Source organism: Heloderma suspectum, chromosome 3 (genome assembly GCF_057233095.1).
Source record: "Heloderma suspectum isolate Gila_16-S chromosome 3, 16-S_ref, whole genome shotgun sequence".
NCBI classification, from domain to species: domain Eukaryota; kingdom Metazoa; phylum Chordata; class Lepidosauria; order Squamata; family Helodermatidae; genus Heloderma; species Heloderma suspectum.
In genome coordinates, this window is record NC_139460.1 from 1,190,820 (window position 1) to 1,209,507 (window position 18,688).

Below are 18,688 nucleotides of genomic sequence, written 5' to 3' on the forward strand. Positions count from 1 at the left end.
AGCATTTGTCGGGCCTTGTGCAGCTGTGGCTCACGGCGGTAGAGCAGGACGTAGGCCTCCAGGTGTGCAGGGCGTCACCTCCCAGCATGCCCGACCATTGTCCTTGCCGGCAGGGGCTCCGGGAGCTGACGTCCAAAACAGCTGGAGGTCTGCCTTCTGCCCAGCCCTGCCCCCAAGGGAGGAGACCGCCAAGCACCGCGGGGCTGCCGCGCTTGTGCAGGGGCGCAGCCTGGCCGTCTCCGTGCTGGGGTGGGGAGGGGAGGGGAGGGGAGCGAGCGCCCCTGGGCAGCCTGTGCTGAGAGCCCCCTCCCCCCCAGTCCTCCATTGAAGAAATGATCGCCAGCACGGCCTACCTGGACCTCTTCCTGCGCAGCGTGAGCGAGGCGGCCCTGCTCAAGACCTTCCTGCGCTTCCTGCTGCTGCACTGTCACGACAACAGCACCATCCTCGACACGCTGGTGGGCCGCATCGCCAGCAACTCCCGTGTGAGACAGCCGGGCGTGGGCTGTGGGTGAGGGGACTTGAGAGGTCGGGGGGCTTGAAGGTGGGAGATCCCTAGTCAGCTGTGGAGCATGCTGGGTGCCTTGGACAAGGTGTCCTGCTCATTCAGCTGAGCCAACCTTGCAGGGTTGTTGTGGCTCCAAAGAACCACTCTGCTCCTTGGCAGAAAGGTCCCAAGTGTCAAAACAGGGAAGGGGACCCGGGCCTGTGCCTGGGAGGGGCAGACTCATTGCGGTATTGGGGGCAGGAGGGACTTCCTCCTCACCTCCCCCCCAAAACTGCTCGTGTAGGAGGGTGGGTTAGGGTGGGATTCTTTGCTTGAGTTTGTTGGAGCTTCTTTCCCTGGAAGCTCCTTCCTCTGGAAGCTCCTTCCTCTGGTCTGGATTGGGGGGGCCCTCTCTTGAAGACCCCAGGATGGACCAGGGTCGGGCAGCCTTGTGTTTGGTGCCGTTCTCTGATGTGGGGCCAGGGCTGGGGGGACTTACTGCGTCGGAGCAGTCTTGGGCAGCTGGGTTGGGCACAGCGGAGGGGAGGGGAGGGGAGCAGCTGCCACAGCCAATCTGTGCTGCTGCTTGGACCCTGGGGGCCATGGGTGTGGCGTGTCCCCGTTGCGACGGCCTCTTCTCCTCCCCAGCTCTGCATGGTCTCGCTCAGCCTCTTCCGGACACTGCTCAGCCTCCACTGTGAGGACGTCCTGCTGCAGCTGGTGCTCAGGTAGCCTCGCGGGGCTCGATCCCACCCCACCACCCGCCGGGCTGCTCCTCAGCGGGAGGCGCAGGGGAGCTGGCCCCCTGGGCTGATGCCCGGCTCGGAGCGCCCTCTGCTGTGTGACATGGGGAGGTGCGGGCAGTCTGTGGGCAGACCTCCCCATGGCGGGGCCTGCACAGCAGCCAGGAAAGGAGCAGGCTGCATGGCCCAGCCCCTCAAGGGAGGCTGCCCTGCTTCCTGGGCCATGCAGCCTGCTCCTTTCCTGGCTGCTGTGCAGGCCCCAGGAAGGCCCGTTGCCCCTCCCAGAGGGGGTGGGCCAGGCGTGTGTGTGCAGGGAGGCCCCCGTGCTGGCGCTCCCGGAGGCAGAGGGGGGCGGGAAGGTGCAGAGAATCCCCTCCACCAGGACAGCTGCGTCTCCCCCTCCAGCATCCCAGGCGGAGCCACCGCTGCCTCTCTGGCTGGTAGCCAGCGGGACCAGCCAGCCCCAGAAGAGGAGCTCTCTCCAGGGGGCCAGCTGCCCAAGGGTCTCTGAGCAAGCCCCACAGCCTCTCTCCGCCCCTGCAGGTACCTGGTCCCCTGCAGCCACGTCATGCTGAGCCAGAAGAGAGCCGTGAAGGAGGTGGACCTGTACGGCAAGGCAGCCAGCAAGTTCCTCTCGCTTATCCCCCGCTGCTGCCGTCCCGAGAGCCTCCCCGTGCCAGAGCGTGAGGAGGAGCACGCTGCCTGGTCCAGGGGTGAGCGGCCGGGCTGGGGGGCAGGGGCACGCGGGCCCCCTCGCCGGTGCAGTGCTAGGGCAGATGGCCGCAGGAGTGGAAATGCCAAGCGGTGAGGGGTGACGGAGGGGCCCCGGGGATCAGAAAGTCGCCTCAATGCAGAGTTGCCCCCTTCACATCGCTGGTCTTTGATGTTCCGAGCAGAATAAGGACTCAGTTTCTGTGATTCAGCGTTCCTTTGTCTTCAGGCCCCCTCCCTAGAATCACAGAATAGTAGGGCTGGAAGGAGCCTACAAGGCCATCGAGTCCAACCCCCTGCTGCATGCAGGAATCCAAGTCAGAGCATCCCTGACAGCCTTTCAGCAGCAAGGGGGCAAAGAGGTTCTGTAGGTGGGTGGAGGAACTGAGCTTGGGGGGGACACACCCTCCCAGCCCCACCTCTCTCTCCCCACCCCACCGGGCCACACTCCTGACCTCCCGTCCCTGCAGTCTGAGGGCAGAGTGCAGCACCTGCCTGCCCTGGCCCCTCGGGGGGGATCTGGGGGGCGTGCTGTTTCTCTGTCAGTAGAGCACCCTCTTCTCACCCAGGTAGGTGCAGTGGATGACTTTGCAATCCTGAGGAGCGGCTGGGCTGCAAAGGGTCCTGGCGGGGGCGGTGGGGGGAGACAGTCTCTTATCCCTACGAAGGCAGCAAATAGGTACAGAAAAGGGAGCTTCTTTTCTGATCGGGAGGAGGAAGGCTTGGCCCTCAGAAGGCCATGAGAGGCACAGAAGCACAGCCAGGGAGAAGGGGCAGCCAGAAGGGGCCCTGGGGGCTGGGAGTCCCTGGACGGGGGCAGTGGGGGGTGCTTCCTGGGAGTGCTGGTGGGAAGCAGCAGTCCAGGCGCCCCTGCCTCGGCAAGGCCTTCGCAAACGGCCTCAAGCTCCAGGGCCCGTCTGGGAGGCGTCTGCGGTGTGTGTCACTGCGGTCTTCCTGCTTTGAGCGGCCCCTTCTGTGTCCCCCTCCCCGCCAGGCCACGGGAGCCCCAGCGTGGACTCCTCCTCTGCCGTGACCATCCCCAAGCCCTCCACGCCGTCTCGCGTCTCCTTCTTTGCGCGCCAGCCAAGCTTCAGCACGGGGGCCCCGAGTCCCACACCCCGATCCCCAGGGACCCCCGCCGGGAGCCCCAGCCGCCGACCGGGCCGTGGGGAGGAGGCCTGCGAGTTGGAAGGGAACTATCTGGAGTACCTGCGGGACGCGCGGCTCCACATTGACCGCTGCGCCTGGGCCTGCCGCGTGTGGTCAGCCCCCTACGATGGGGAGGAGCCCAGTGCCAGCAGCCTGGACCCGCCACTGGATGCCTCCTCTTTGCCAGCCAGCCAGGACTACTTTGGCCACGCTGCCTTCCCTTCTGATGGGCCCCTGGGCCGCGCACCGGCCTCCCCCCGGACTAAAAAGCGGGGCCTATCGGAAGAAGTGGCCAGCCTGGAAGGGGCCCTGGTCGGTACAGAGCCCAGCCCCCCCACGTCTCCCAGCCCCATGGACTCGGGTGCCCTGCTCAACGGGGCCCACGCAGACACAGGCATCAAGAAGGTACGCTGGTGTCCTCTGGCCGGCGTACTGGAGAATGGCTCTGCCCCCAGCCCTGAGCCCAGGCAGGCCTGGGAGCCATCAGCCAGCCCCGACTCGCTTCTGGATGAGCTGCTGAGCCAGGCACCACTGGAGAATGGGGGGGCCGCCTTGACCCTTGAGAAGTTCACGGCGGAGCTGAGCCGCCTGGAACACGAGATGGCAAACGGAGGCAGAGCAGAATTGCTGTCCACACGTGGGGCCCCTTCTGAGCCGGACCCCCTCTCCCAGGAGGAGGAGGAGACCTACCGGAGCTTCTCCTTCCACCCTGACTGCATGGGCCAGCCCAGGCCAGCTGACCCCCTGGCCCAGATCATCGTTAGTCCCCCACGGATGCCCGGGCTGCCCCCCAGCCAGCCGTTCACAGGTGAGCCTTTCTCAGAATCCGGTTTGCCACTGCCCCTCCCCCCCCCCCCGCTGGATTTGAGAGCATCAGTGTCCATGTGTCTGCACCTTGTTCCCCTTTGGACAGCCCGCTCACAGGGCGGAGGGTGGGCAGGCAGGCCTGGGCTGGGCTGGGCTTCCTTTTGCGGCTGGAGCACGCTGACCCCTTTCCCTGCTGTGGCCGCTCTGTCCGCAGGGCCCTTCGTGGCCGTCCTCCTGGCCAAGCTGGAGAACATGCTGCAGAACTCGCTCTATGTCAACGTCCTACTGACGGGGCTCCTCTCCCAGCTGGCCTGCCACCCGCAGCCCCTCCTGCGCTCCTTCCTGCTCAGCACCAGCATGGTCTTCCAGCCCAGTGTCAAATCCCTCATCCAGGTCAGACGCCCCTGGCCTGTGGGGTGGGGCGGGGGAGCGGCGCCAGGGCGGGGTGCTGCGGCGCCCTTGAGTCTTGGGCGTTCCTGTGCCGACACCTTCTGGCTGGGCAGTGACCTCTCCCCACCCCCCACAGGTCCTTGGCTCGGTGAAGAACAAGATCGAGAACTTTGCTGCCAGCCAGGAGGACTTCCCCTCCCTGCTTTTCAAAGCCAAGAAGTACCTGATTGCCCGTGGCAAGCTGGACTGGTCAGATGCCCAGACCACTGCCCCGTCGCTGCGCCGCTCAGAGATGCTGGGTGAGTAAGAAGCCTGGGCAGGGACCCGGATGGGGGGCCCCTGCGCCAGAGAGCAGTGGGGGTGGCAGGGGGCAGTCAGGCTGGTTGCCACCTGGCTTGCTCCCAGGTGGAGAGCGGGGTGGCCTGGAGTGCAGCTGGGGAGCCTTCCTGATAGCCAGGAGGTGGCCTGATGGCAGAGGGGCGAGACAGTGGCGGGGTGGCGGCGTTAGGGGGGCGAGCTGCAGATGGGAGATCTTGCCTGTGGGGCAGCTGTGCCCCCATGACATTCACATTGTGCCCTTTGGGTGTTCAAACTGCTGCTGGGCATGACCAGCGGCGTCCTTCCGAGAGCCCTTCAAGTTGGCCCACATTATGATGAGCCTCATGCGGGTGGGGGGGGATGAGGCATCAGAGTGGTCATGGCTTGTCTGGAGGCAAGAGGAACCGTGCTTGCCCAGGCCACGCTGATGGCGGCCCCTTGTAGATCTCTCGCATGCCCCACCAGCCAAGGGTGGAGACCGTGTGCCATGGAGGCTGCGGGAGGGGGGCATCCAGACGCTTTCTTGATGCTGTGTCTCCTCCGCCCCCAGTGAAGAGCCGGAAGCCGTCCATTGGGGAGTTGATCATGCGCCACACCAACAGCCCCACGCGGGCCCGGCAGGCAGCCCAGCTGGCCCTGCAGCACATGCGCGAGGGGCAGGTGATGCACGCGCTGTCGGGGGCCTCCCTCTTCCGCAGCTCTGCCGAGAAGCAGAGCGAGGCGCTGCGGGTGAAGAACGCCGTCTACTGCGCCGTCATCTTCAGCGAGTTCCTCAAGGAGCTGGCCGCCATCGCACAGGCCCACGCCGTCACGTCGCCCTTCCTGCTGGACCCCCCCGAGAACTGACTGGGCCGCACCCCTGGGCCCTCTCTGCCCACACTCAGCACAGGGCTCTTAACTGGAATCCCCCGCTCCCCCTCGGCTTGGCACTGCCAGGCCTGCACTAATCGGGGGGTGGGGGCACCTTTTTAAAAACTCCACGCCAGGACATGGACCTTTTTAATTTATTGGGAATGAATGTTTTTCTGGAGAATTCGTTGCAATATGTATAAAAGAAGCGCTCTCTCGCTCTCTCGTCCTCCCATCTGTACGGGGAAGACGGGGTGACCTCGCAGCCGCGGTCAGGCTCCCCTGCCTGCCTCTCGCCTGCCTTCTGCCCAGTGCCTCCGCAGCCGGAAGAGCCTGTTTCAAGCGATCGCTGTGCTGAAGCCTCCAGTCGCTGCCCCGCCTGCTGGGGATGGCCTGGGGCGAGGACGAGCTGCGAGCGAGCCGCCCCGCCTGAAGAAGGGCTGCGGCAGAGGCCTCTGTGGGCGAGCACGCATCCAGCGCTGGCCGGGGTTGGCTGTTCTGGCAGGCTTTCCTCTGCTCAGGAAGGGGCTGCGAAGGGCGCAGTGGTGGTGGCGGCAGGCCCTGCCGACTCTCGCTGTCCTGCGCTGTGGCCCATTTGGGACCACCCTTCCCCTCGCGGTCTCGAGACTGTGGCGGTGTGTTTGCTTTTTAAGGGGAGTTGAGCTGGCATTGTGGGGATCCCTGGGCCAGCTCCTCCATGCCACCCTTAGCTGGTGCAACGGCAGCTGCCCCCCCAGGTGCTGTCCCCCGTACGTCGAGCAGGGCGCAGCGAAGCTAGACTGCAGGATCAGCCTTTGCACACAGACAGCCCCCCCCCCCCGCCCCCGGTTCCCCTTGCGCGGCTTCCACAGCCTCGGCATCCAGAGAGGCGCTTAGTGAGGCGCCCAGGCCGGGAGCACCTGTGTTCCATGGCGAGCAGAAGCAGAATCACTTTTCCAAGACAAGCACATTTTGCATGGTTTATTCCAGCGGCAGAACGGGGCGTCTGTTCTGGGCTGTACCCGAACCCCCCTTGCCCAATAAGAAATGGGCCTGGAGCAGGAAGAAGCGGGGCGGCTGGCGCTTTGCATGCCCTAGAGCCCCGCGGCAAGGATCCCGGCTAGCGAGGCTGTGGCAGCCTCCACCAGGGAGCTGCTGCCACTCCGCAGAGGCACCGCGGCCAGGCAGGCGTGCCTTCCCTCCAAGCCACAGCTGCTGTGCCTTGGCGCTGGCTCCCTGGACGGGACTCTTGGCCTCAGCTTTGGCCCCAAGGGTGCTGCCCACCCGTCACATCTCCTGGGGCCTGGACTGTCCCCCCCAAGCTGGGCCACAGTCTTGGCATCGTGTCAAAAGGCTTTATTGCCCTGCTGGGGGTGGTCAGCTCACTCTTCCGTGTCGCTCTCGGCCAGGTGGCTCTGCAGGAGGGGCAGTGACATGGAGTGTCTCTCCGGGTCGGCCAGGCTGGCGCTGGAGGGTCCCAGCTTGGGCCGGTGCCACTGGAATGGCCATTTCCCTGGGACAGATATAGAACGGGGGGCCCATCAGAAGCCTGCTCCCTTGGACCCCGCCCCGCCAGGGGGGGGTCTGTTGCTCCCCAACGCTTTCAGCAGAGGCCACAGGGGTGTTGGGCTAAAGGACTGCAGCTGCCAGAGGCTGGAGTGTGGGCAGGAGGGAGCCCACGTTCCAAGGCCGCGATTGCTCTCCCCTGCCCCCCCCCCCACGCGGGCTCCCCCTCCAGTTTGAGCAGACAAGTGGCAGGAAGGGGGGAAAGACAGCAGCCCCCCTTCCTCCCCCCGCCGCCGCTGTTCCGTTTGAAACCACCCCCTCCCCCCGTCTGCCCAGGAGCTGTGCCCAAGAGGCTCACGGTGGGTGGGCCGGGTCTCTGTACCCAACACGTCCTCCCGCAGCTGGCCCTGGTTAGGAGCATTCCAGTCAGGTCTCTGCCAAGCCCAGAATGGGGAGAGACATTTTCACGGGGGCAGAATGATGTGGGAATAGAGAGCGGGCAGAAAGCAGCGAGTGGCTGTTGGCGCAGGGCAAGGGTGACCAATGCCAGGGCGTGCAGGAGAGTGGCGAAGGAGGGCGATGGGGGGGCTGCGCCTACAAGGCGGGGTGTCGATCCCAAGCCTTGGCGTGTTTGCCTGGAGGTCAGGCTCACTGAGTGAGTGGTGTTTGCTCCTAAGCAAGTTCGCACCAGATGGCAGGAGCTCCTGTGCTCTGTGCTGTGCAGGTTTCCCAGGCCGCCTGCTTGGAGCTGTGGGGTGCTTTCGTGCCTCCCTCTTGCGGGGGCGGTAGAGCCAGTCTGGGGAATTCGGGGAGCCCCCCAGAGCAGGAGCCCATCAGCAGCTGGCCCAGAAGGGATACCCAACGAGGTGCTTGCTGGCTGGCCCTCTTCCCTCCCTCACAGGACAGTGCGCTTAAAGTCAGCGTTGTGAACAGGATCCTGCTTTCCCTTCCGGTTATGGAAAAGGTGGCTCAGCTGTGGAGGCCTGTTGCAGCACCAGCCATGATGGGAGGTGTGTGGTCAGTGCCCAAAAGAGCAGGCCTGTGTCTTCCTCCTCCAGAAACAGCTACTCCGACTACTAAATACATGATGGGGCTTCACTGTGCTGCAGGCTCCCCTCATACACTTGCCCAGAAGCAGCCCACAGAGGGGAGCCAAGAGCCCCCAGCACATGACAGCACAGCCACAGAGCAGCAGTGGAAACTCGCAGTCACTCTGGTGGCTCCTGCTGGAACATGGCCATGGCCACAATTGCCGGCTCGGGCGTTTGCTTTCTGTACCGCTGCCCAAAGGGGAACCCCCACATGGGCCATGCTGCAGGATTTGACCTCAAAGCTGCTCCCGCATCTCAAAGCGGGGAAGAAGACAGGCCTTCCTCTTCCCACCAGGGCCACAAAAAGCCTCCCCTGGCCTCCCTGCCCAGCAGCTTCTGTCTCGGGCCCAAAGTTGGGTTGGCAGAGCACACGCCCAGCCCGGCCCTACACCGCTGCCAGCCCCAGAGTGCCTTCCAGGCAGCCCTCTCTGAGCCAGGACTCCTGGGTTCTGAGCCAGGAGTGGCTTTCTGTCCAATGGACAGGGAGGGGAAGCTGCTGAGGGGAACCAAGACCTCCCCCCTCCCCATGGCTGCCCAGGGGCCTTGGCTGGGGGTCCTGCGGCCCCCTGCTTTCTCACCTGCCAGGGCCGGGGGGGGTCTGCCCCAGGGCCTCCATCGCTTGCGGCCAGCTGTGTTCTCCCTGGACAGGGGGGGGTCCAGGAGCACTGGCCGGGCGGGTCTCTCCAGCACAGCCATCCTCACCCAGGCCGCCCTGGCAGGCGACCTGTGGCCCATGGGCTTCTGGGAGCCCAGCACCCCCTTGCTGTTGAGGGCGAACTTGAGGCAGGAGAAGGCGATGGGGAGGGGCTGCTCCCGGAAGAAGCCGCGCTGCTCTGCCCCCTGCGTGACGGCCAGCGCCAGGCTGCTGCAGCAAAAGACCTCGTGGACCACGTAGATGCTGCTCTGGGAGCGCAGCCAGGGCAGGTCGGCGCGCAGGGCCACCGCCCCCGGCCGCAGCACCAGGAAGGCCACCTTCTTGTGGACGCCGGCCAGGGAGAGGCGGATGTGGCGCAGGGCCCCGTCCACCAGCCGCGTCTCCTCGTAGCGGGACTCTCCCCTCACGCGGGCGTTGTACTCGCGGGCGCAGTGGCTCAGCTCCCGCGCAGCCGTGCCCCCGCGCAGCAGGTTCTGTAGGGGTCCCGCAGGCACCAGGCAGCGCTGCCGGCGCAGGAGGCGCTGCCCCAGCGGCGGCTTCTTGATCAGGACTGTCAGCAGGTCGTAGGAGGCGGCATCTTCCAGGAAAGGCACAGGCACCACTGTCGGCCCGAAGCGCTCCTCGATGACCTGCCGGGAGAGAGGGTGGGGCGGGGAGGCGTTGCGGTTGGCGCCGCTTCCCAACGGCTGCGGCAAGGGCTGCGGCAAGGACCCTGGGATGTTGCAGGTGTCGGGCTAAAGGAATCGGAGTTTACTCCTTGCAGATCCCTCCCCCAGCACCATTGGTCAACTTGCTGTGATGTCACAGAGGTTGAGCTTGGGGCCCAGGACCAAGCCGTGCTTCAAAGCGGGGGAGGACTGAGGTGAGGGCCCAGAGCAGCCACCTGGTGGGACCAGCAGGGCCCCCGCCGGAAAGGCCTGCGTGCCTGCGCCGCACCTTTCATGGGAACTGAGCGGAATTCTGCCAAGGGCTGAACCCTTGCAGGACGGGAGCAGGCGTTAAAGCAAACGGACATTTCTAAAACCTGGGGCAGCAGCTCAGAATCCAGGCTATAACTGGAGAGCGCCAAATTCAAGGAGCAGGGAGGGCCTTGGCTGGCGCCTGCTTTTCTTCCCAGCATGTGTCCATTTCCTGGTCCAGAAACGAGGGGGCTGGGTTGGCAGCCCACAACGCCCCTTGCGTTCTTCCTCTGCCCCTCGAAGGCAGCAACGGAGGAAGAACGGGAGGAAAGCAAAGCACCCCCCATGCCAGTTCCCCACTGGGGATCGCCGTTTGGGGGGTGGGAGCTGCTCCGCCTCCTGCGTGTGCCGCCTTCCGTATCTCACAGTGGGAACCCCAGACCTGGTGGTGGCCTTTGGTTTGCGGCCCACCCAGAGCACCGCCACTCATGGGCGCATGCCGCATCTTGTTGCCAGGGTTGGCCTTGGCTAGCGCCTGCTGCCTCTGGCCAGAAGCCTGCCATGCCGAGGGGCTGCCTGGTTCCGTAGCCCTGGCCAAAGTCCAGGGAAGCAGCAGGCATCCCTCTGCTCACAGACCATCGCCAGGCTGGGCCAGGCCTGAGCCCTGCGGTGCCATCGCCCTGCTAGAGCTCAGTGGGCTGGGGGGGGCAGTGCCTGGACAGGGGCCAACCGGGGGGACCGGGGACGCTGCTCCCACCTCCAGGACAGAAGGCAGTTCCCACCTCCAGGACAGAAGGCAGTTCCCTGTGCCTGTCTGCTAGATGTCTGTGAATCAGACGATCGCTGTGGGCTGCCCTGAAGACGCTTTGTGGCCAGCGTCGGGGGCTTGGCAGCGACGTGCTCCCAGCCCAGAATGTGTGGGGCCTTCATGGTAGCTGGTCACTAGATGCTCTTCCTTCCGGCTCCTGAAGGACTAGGAAATGCCCGAAAGGCGGCGCTGTTTCTCCCCCGCTAAGGCCGATGCAATCTGGGACTGTGTAAGGGGGAACTATACAGCTGGATCTGGGGGCGGTGTGAGCACTTGGGGGCACTGGCTTCCTCGTTCTGGATACCAGATGCAGGGAGCGGGGGACGCTGTCTGTCTGCTGGAGCGTTTCAGCGGTGCTTCCACCTGGGCTCAACCTGGACATTTGCAAATAAACTCGACCATTGCGAAATACCCCAAAGCCTCGCAGGGCCTCCTCCCGAAAGCAAGTGCTGCACCCCAAAACGTCCCCCACTCAGAGGAGTGGGAAGAGTTCAAGGTGATGAAAAGCCATCGGCCTAAGGAAAGCGTTTCACACAAAGGCGTCGTGACAGCAGCCAGGCCGGGTTTGCTCTGCTGGTCCTCCCTCTTGCTGCCAGACCAGGGAGCCAGCGTTCGGGCTGGCCATGCAGCCTTTGCATATCCACAGCGCCCTCCAGCGATGGTGCCCAAGGCCCTGCTCCAGGAACCCTTCCGTGCCCTTCAAGATACCCGCCCTGCTCCCCCTCACCTTGTCCCTGATCAACTCCCAGTTGGCATCTGCCTCCCCAATCTCCAAAGGCTGGATCTTGCTGCTGCCGCTGTCCATTTTGCCCACTGCGGGACAAGGCCTGGAGGGATCCGGGGGGGCGGGGTGTCGCGAGGCATGGGCAAGGGCAGTAGCCGGAGGGGGATATACCCTCCCCACACCCTTGCAGGTGGTGGCAGCAGCAGAGGCCGAGGCCAGGCTGTGAGGTCACAAAGGGCAGATGGTTGCCGCTGCCCACGGGGATGGGGGGACAGCTCAGCACCCTGTGAAGTCTGCAGGGAACCCTGCTGCACAGGGGTCTTCTTGGGCTTCCCAAATAAAGTGGCCTGCCAGGGGCCTTTGCTAGCCTTGTGGAGGCAGACTGGAGAGGGGACCACTCAGGCTCAATAAGATTTCACACACACACACACGCTGTTTCTTGGGCAGCAAGATGGAAATGGAGCAGCCTGCCTGTGACTCACGAAACACAGCCCAGGAGGGTCTCCTTCCAGGGGAGGCCGGTGCTGCTTTGCAAAGAGGTCAGGCAGCTAAAGTTCTTGGGGTGTTCAGTGTCGAAAAAAGGCAGCTAAGGGGAGGACAGGGAGGAAGTTTCTGAAACGATGCCTGGTGTAGACAAAGGGGAGGGAGAGAGGGCCTTCTCCCTCTGTCGTAGTTCCAGCTTTTGGGACCCAAATCAAAGGCAAAAGGACAGACCGCCCAGCACCAGGCAAGATTAATTGATGCCATTTGCTGCTGCACGTTGTGGTGACATCAGGGCTGTGGCTGGGGGCGGCTTTAAACGGGATCAGGGAAATTCATGATCATGGAGGAGGCAGCCGAGGTCTGTCCCTGGCGATGGGAGTCAAGATGGCTCTGGGGCCCCTCCATGTCCAGGAGCGGTGTAGCTCTGAATACCAAGTGAGGTGGGGCAAGAAGAGGGTTGGTGTGCAGTCAGCCCTAAGACCAGTCTCATTTGGGGAGGCCTTGACCATCAGGGGCATTTCCTGAAGTCTAACCAGTGGTTGGCAATAGTGCAAGGGGCCCAGCACCATGGGTAGCCTGGGAAGGACCCACTGGGTCTAGTGGCACCATTGCAGGTTGGTGACCTGGACCAGCCATACTGAACTCCAAGACCTTCAAGGGTCCTGATGGCCTTGCAGAACTGGGCTGGCTGGGGCCATTCCACAACCACCAGCCCTCTGGACCTTTGCCCACCCTCTCCCTCGCACTCCTCCGCCCCTCAGCCCACGGGCCTCTCCCTGGGAGTAAAAACACAACAATGCTCCATTAAATACATAACCATTTGCTGCCCTGTCATGACGCCCCAAATCAGCTACCTGAGGAGGCTGCCATAGGCCTGGCCCTGTGGGGCACCATCTCTCCCTGCCCTCCTCCTCCTCCAAAGGCAACGGACTCTACTCTGCATTTCCCCGGGCTTGCAGAAGTGAAACTCTAATCAATCCAGCATCAGAAAATAGCTATAAGGTAGCAAGTGCCACCAACCCAGCCAGGGCCTCCAGTATCTGGTGACGGTCCCCTCCCCCAGCCCCCTCCTGGCCTGCATTTTCCATTCCACTCATCTCTCTTGCCTGTGCCAGGCAGGGCCCAGAACCTTTCCAGAAGACCAGCATGATCCCCATTGTGGCTGCCAAGAGCTGGGGGAACTGAGGCAGGTGAGTGTCCCTTGGTCAAGCCCTGCAACCCCCCACTCTTTCCTTCCCTGCATCCACCCCATAGGTCTTGGGGGGCGTCACCAGCATTCTTTCTTTCCTGCTCAACGGGCGGGGGGGGGGGGGCTCTGCATTTTGCAGCATCCCCTGCAGATCTGCCCTGAAGGGATTACATGCAGGGCCCCCCAACGCAGGAGCAGGACAGGTGGAGAGGAGGCGGAGGCTCTTTCAGCAGCTCATGAGATATTGATGGCGATACCTGAAACAGCGGCTGCGGCTGCCGCCAACAAGAAATCTCCAGGCTGTGGCTGGAGCCACAGGGGGCAGCTCTGCAGGGAAAGGGGAGAGAGATCAGTGAACAACAACCTGGGGCAGGACCCTCAGCTCAGTGGGGTAAAGCACTGACTAGCAGAGGTAGCAGCCAAGAGGAAAGAGCCTTGGCCCAGGGTTCCAGGGAATCGTGGCCTGTCAGAGCAGATGGCAGCGGGCCCTCCGACAGATGCAGATCCTGACCTGGGATGAGAAGAGCCCTGAACCTGGGTCAGCCCAAGGCCAGTCTGGCCCTGCACCCTGTTCTGCGGTGGCCAGCCAGATGCCCCGATGGGCAGCCCACAAGCAGCAGACGGGCACAACAGCCCCCTCCTGCTCGCCTTCCCCAGCACCTGCTGCACGTAGGCAAGCTGCCTCTGAGCCTGGAGGTGGCACAGAGCCATCAGACTAGGAGCCCTGGACAGCCTTTGCCTCCCCCATGCATGCGTCCAGCCCCCTCTTAAAGCCTCTGCGCCGGTGGCCATCGCTACACCCTGTGGAAGGCATTCCATCGTTCAACTCTGCTCTGTGTGAAGGAGGCCTCCCTTCAGTCTGTCCTCGATCTCCCCTTCATGGGCGACCCCGCTGGGTTCTAGAATTAGGGGAAAGGGAGAAAAACGTCTCCCTGCCCCCACCATGCAGTCTTGTGCACCTCCATCATGCTTCCCCTCACCGGCCTTTCCTTTAAGCTACACAGTCCCAGCTGTTGTCACCATTCTTCATAGGGGAGATGTTCCAGACCCTTGGTCATTTTACTTGCTCTTTTCTCCACTTTTTCCAACTCTCCATTATTCTTTTTTTGTAGGTGCGGTGCCCAGCACTGTACACAGTATTCCAAGTGTGGTTGTATCATAGATTTGTATAAGAGCAGTATGATATTGGCAGTTTTGTTTGGATTCCCTTTCTAATTAGGTCCAACGTGGAATTTGCCTTTGTCACAGCAGCTGCATGCTGGGTTGACATTTTCAGTGAGTTGTCTACCACAACCCCAAGATCTCTTTCTTGGCCAGTCAGCACTAGGTAGGATCTCACCAGCATATACATGTAGTTGGGGTTTTTTGCTCCAGTGTGAATCACTTTACACTTACTTACATTGAACCATGTTTGCCATTTGAATGCACATTCTCCCAGTTTGGAGAGATCTCTTTGGAGCTCTTCATAATCCCTTTTTGTTTTAACCACCCTAAATAATTTGTAGTCATTAGCAAACTTGGCCATCTCACTGCTCACCCCTACCTCCAGATTGTTTAGGAACAAGTTAAAAAGCATTGGTCTGAATACAGGTCCCTGTGGGACTCTACTGTTTACATCCCTCCATTGGGAGAATTTACCATTTATTCCAGCTCTCTGCTTTCTGTTCTTTAACCAGTTACTGATCCATAAGAGGACATCACCTCTTATTCCATGTTTGCTAAGTTTGCTCAGGAGACTTTGGTGAGGGACTTCATCAAAAGCCTTTTGGAAGAATGTCTACTACATCACTCCTATCCACATGGCCGCTGACACTCTCAAATAGCTCTAAAGGGGCTAGCAAGACAGAATGCACATTTGCAGAAGCCATGCTGATTCTTCTTCAGCAAGACTTGGCCTTCTATATGCTTGCTAGAAGCACCCTCTGTTCCAAGGCCAGCAGGGGGCAGCATTCAGATGTAATACAACTAAGAAGATACATTGTGCCTGGCTGGATAAGACCACATCATGGTCCACTGGATACCGGTACCAAATTCCATTGCCAGAGCAGCCAGCCAGATGTCCCAGAGCAGATCCCAAGCAGGTCATGAAGGCGACACCCTCCCATTATTTGCCCCAAGCAGCACTTGCTCCTCAGAGATGCTGCTAGTGGAAGCCCAGCACAAGGGCTTACTGGGCAACAAGCTGCAGTGCTCACCCCTGGTTGCCTTTAGAATGGAGTGTTCCCCTCCCATCAGGCTCAGCTCCTTGGTGTGCTTTGGCACAACTGCAATAGGACTAGTGAGATGGAGACTGTTCTAGAACAGCCAGGAGAAAGCCCAAATGATGTTGCAACGTTGGCTTTATCTCTCTGGACTGTCTCTGATCATGGCAAGACTAGAGACACTCAGTTTCTCAGGTAACCTTCATGCTGGGAGCCAGAGGTGTTTTCACTAGGAGGAGGTGCAGGCATCTTGAGAATCCCAGGCCAGGGGATAAGAAGTACTTGCAAACCCAGTGCAGGCAGTTGAAGAACGCAGAACTCCCAACAGAGGACATGAGAACTTGCTGGCTGCCTCACGGTGTTTGGCTCACGGCATTGCACGTGCTAATGCCAAGAAAGTCCCTCGCAGGCCCTTGAAATCCCTTTGACACAGAGCTGCACGTTCCAAACCCAGGAATCCCAGCCAGAGCCAGCCTGGCCAACCAAGGCTGCTGTCACACAGCGGCACAGAGGCAAAAGATGGACTTTGCTCCCATGAGATGCAGGGATGGCCACCAAGGGAGACGCCTGTAAGGGGGATTAGCCAAAGTTGTGGAGGAAGACAGCCACTGGATACTGGGTCCTGGTGGGCAACTACTCCCCCCTTGCCTCTGGATCCCAGGTGCCAGGGAGCAGCAGCAGCTGAGCCAGCTCCCGTTGGGCAGAGTGGGGCTGGCAGGGAGCAGCAGCGGGGGGCGGAGAAAAGAGCGGCCCTTGCCACGGGGCCTGTCCCAGAGCCCGCAAGCCAGCCTGCTGCCCCAGGTGCATGGAAAAGGCTGCCCCGTTGCCAGGGTAGGGATGCAGCGGCCAGTCTGGTCAGCGGCTGCCATGGAGTTGGAAGGGGGATGCCCTCTTGTCTTTCACTAGAGGCAGCAGGGTGCCTTGGGCTGGCCCCGGGGAGAGGCCTACTAACCCCCTCCCATGTCCTTTTCTGACGCTTCCCAGAGGCATCTGATTGGCCACGGTGGGAAACAGCGTGCTGGACTAATATTGCCGTAGTTCAGTATCGACAGGCGCGTCACCTTCCTCCGTTCTAGAACGGTCTTTTTCTTAAAAGAAAGCATTCCGAAAAACAGCTCCAAGTTCGATCCACCTTGGAAAACAACCAATTTGAGCCCAGCGCAGCAATAACAATCTTTGATACAGAAGCCTGAGGGCTAGAACATCCCCGCCTCGCATGTCTGGGTCTCCAATTCTGCTCGGAGCATGATGGCTCCGCCCCCCCCCCCCGCCACTGCGGGGCTCCCTTCACCTCCCGGTGAGAAGGGGAGAGCAGCGCGATGCTGACGTGCCGCGCCCGTGCGGCACGGCCGAGGACGGCCATTTCCCGGCAGAGGGGCACCCTGCAGTGGCGGCTGGGGGTGCGTCCTTGTGCTGCCCTATTGCTCCCTAGTGCCGATAGAGCTGTGACCCTCACACGGGCCGCCCCCCGCCCCCTCTCTCTCCCCAGGCTGCCAGCTCCATGCCACTCTGTGCCCTTCTGGAAGATGGAGCCGGGCCCAGCAGATCACAAGTCCCTGGTGCTGCGCCAGGCCCAGGACTGGCTGCGGGGCCTGCAGGAGTGCCATCTGGACAGCCTGGCCGATGCCCAACGCTCCCTGGAAGATGCCCTGGCCGCGGTGCTGCAGCAGGAGGAACGGCTGTGGGCACAGGCCCGGGAGAAACGGGTTCAGCTGCAGCAGCAACTGGCAGCCCTCCAGAGCGCCAACGCGGAGGCGGGGCAGGCGGGCACAGCCAGGGTCCAGGCCCTGCAGCACTGGCTGAGCAGCCTCCACGCTCGGCTACTGGCACACCCTGGGGCTGGGCCGCTTGCAGAGGTGGCCCAGGAGGTGGCAGAGCTGCTCAGCCATGCAGCCAAACTCACCCTTGAGCTGAGATGGGCCCACTTTGTGCCCCAGCAAGGGGCTCCAGCGCTGGGGGAGCTGCACCTGGAGGAGCAGGCCCTCCGCCTCCCCGCAAGCCAGAGCCTCAGCAGGGCCCGGGGCGGGCAGAGCCACTCCTCCCGGCCCCAGGAGACCGGCAAAGGGGCTCAGCCCCTCAGCAGCGGCTCTGGCCCTGTGCGCGAGGCCTGCTGCCTCTCTGAGCCCCTGCAGCCTGTGGAAGCCCCCCCGCTGGCAGGCAGAAGGGCGAGGAGGAGCCAGGGGAAGGGAGCGCCGCCAGCTGTGGAGGGGAGGGCCCCGGGCCCAGGAGAGACTTGGAGGGATGCAGAGGGCACCCACGGGGCACGGCGAGCCTCGAGGGAGCCTGCAGCCTCTCCCGGTGCTGGCCCGGCGCCAGCCAGCCGCCTTCTGATGGCCGCGATGGCCCTGGAGGCAGGCTCCAGCCTGGCCCCTCCAGGGGGCGCCCTGGACAGGGCCCCTGGCCCCCTGCCTCTGGAGCCCGGCACCCTCTTCCATGCCAGGGCAGTGTGGGTGCAGGAAGACAGTTCGGACAGCAGCAGTGGGGAGATGGGGGGATCTGGGCGCTGCAGGGACATGGCCGCTCTGGGCAGCCAGGTGCCCTCAGCCAAGGCACCCTTCCCCCGCTGGGCATCTGCGGACTCCCTGGGGAGGCTGCGTGGAGCCATGCGAGGGGCAGGGATCCGCCTGGGCAGCAGCTGCCTGGAGCTGGCCGCGAGGCCCTGCTCACCGGGCCGGGACGCTGGCATTTCCCTCACAGGGACCCGGCGGGGGGAGCCAGCACCAGCCGCCCCCCGCAGCCAGAAGCAGAGCGCAGCACTTCCCCGGGAGACACCAGCCCCCCTGAGGCGCGCCCGAGCCCTGCTGCCCCGGAGCCCCCGCGCCCCTCCTCCGCCCTGCGACCAGCTGGTGGGGCAGTGGGGGCAGCGGGGCAGGAAGCCCGGGCAGCTCTGCCTCCCCCACGGGCTGGCGGCGGGGCGGGGCGGGTCTCTCTACGTGGTTGACGGCAGCAACCGGCGGCTGCAGGAGCTGGGAGGGGCCCAGCTGGTGCTTCCGCTGCGGGGCAAGGCCTACTTTGACGTTGCCCAGGGCCGGGGTGGCTGCCTGGCCCTCACCAATGCCGGTGGGCACTGCGTGGAGCTGTACAGTGCCCGGGGGGTCCTCCTGCAAGCCCTGAGCGAGGGCTTCCAGCACCCACGGGGCATTACCACCAGCACATGCGGAGAGTTCCTTGTAGCCGACACTCGCCTGGGCGGCCTCCACATCCTGGGGGTCAGCTTAGCGAGCGGGGGCCAGCTGCGGCGGCGGGACACCGTGCTGGGCTTCCACAAGCCCTACCTCGTGGCCACCAACCGCCATGGGGAGGTGGCCGTGTCGGAGCGTGGGCTGGATGGGGGCTGCTGCGTGAAGGTGCTGGGCCACACCTGGCAGCTCCTGCGGGTGCTGGGGGTGGCGAGCAGCCCCCCCTTGCTCACCAACCCCTGGGGCGTGTCGCTGGACGAGGCTGGGCGAGTCTTGGTAGCCGACTGGGGGCGCCACTCCCACGCGGTGCTCTGCTACCCGCGCCAGGGGCAGGGCTGGGCCGTGGTGACGCAGGGGCTGTGCAGCCCCCGTGGGGTCGCCCTGCTCGGGGAGCGCCACCTGGTGGTGGCGGACAGCATGCACCACTGCCTGAAGGCCTTCCGGTACTCCTGATCAGGCTGCAGAAGCGGGGGGGGGGGGGGCAGCTAGCATTGTCCTGAAGTGGGGCAAGACATACCAG

General features: G+C 63.3%; 3 protein-coding genes across 6 annotated transcripts in view; 2 read left to right on the forward strand and 1 right to left on the reverse strand.

The window, feature by feature from the left end:
• Positions 1 to 5,676, forward strand: part of FHIP1B (FHF complex subunit HOOK interacting protein 1B) — a 39,380-nt gene extending 33,704 nt beyond the window's left edge. For 2 of the 4 annotated variants that reach the window (XM_084842150.1, XM_084842152.1), the window contains 7 exons: positions 318 to 485; positions 1,136 to 1,215; positions 1,774 to 1,943; positions 2,936 to 3,898; positions 4,112 to 4,290; positions 4,424 to 4,586; positions 5,156 to 5,676. In XM_084842150.1, the coding sequence (XP_084698276.1) occupies positions 318 to 485; positions 1,136 to 1,215; positions 1,774 to 1,943; positions 2,936 to 3,898; positions 4,112 to 4,290; positions 4,424 to 4,586; positions 5,156 to 5,451 (2,019 nt within the window). In that variant the 3' untranslated portion in view covers positions 5,452 to 5,676. Of the gene's footprint in view, positions 1 to 317; positions 486 to 1,135; positions 1,216 to 1,773; positions 1,944 to 2,935; positions 3,899 to 4,111; positions 4,587 to 5,155 lie in introns of all 4 variants that reach the window. The other 2 variants (XM_084842148.1, XM_084842151.1) reach the window with 1 other exon arrangement.
• The window catches only part of LOC146349164 (uncharacterized), a 225,069-nt gene that overhangs the window by 133,416 nt on the left and 72,965 nt on the right, over positions 1 to 18,688 (forward strand). The gene's annotated exons all lie outside the window — the stretch shown is intronic.
• Positions 6,775 to 9,931, reverse strand: C3H11orf42 (chromosome 3 C11orf42 homolog). The gene is made up of 3 exons (XM_084842112.1): positions 9,622 to 9,931; positions 8,609 to 9,397; positions 6,775 to 6,946 (listed from the first exon to the last, which is right to left on the reverse strand). Exons 1-3 carry the CDS (start codon positions 9,929 to 9,931, stop codon positions 6,816 to 6,818), a joined length of 1,230 nt encoding a protein of 409 aa, XP_084698238.1. The 3' UTR covers positions 6,775 to 6,815.

Coding starts and splice junctions, on each gene's coding strand:
- C3H11orf42 (XM_084842112.1), bottom strand. CDS start 9,931: ATGGGGGGTGCTTTGCTTTCCTCCCGTTCTTCCTCCGTTGCTGCCTTC. Junction 9,398..9,621: donor CCGCTCAGTTCCCATGAAAG/GTGCGGCGCAGG, acceptor GCAACATCCCAG/GGTCCTTGCCGCAGCCCTTG. Junction 6,947..8,608: donor ACCCCCCCCGGCCCTGGCAG/GTGAGAAAGCAG, acceptor TATCTGTCCCAG/GGAAATGGCCATTCCAGTGG.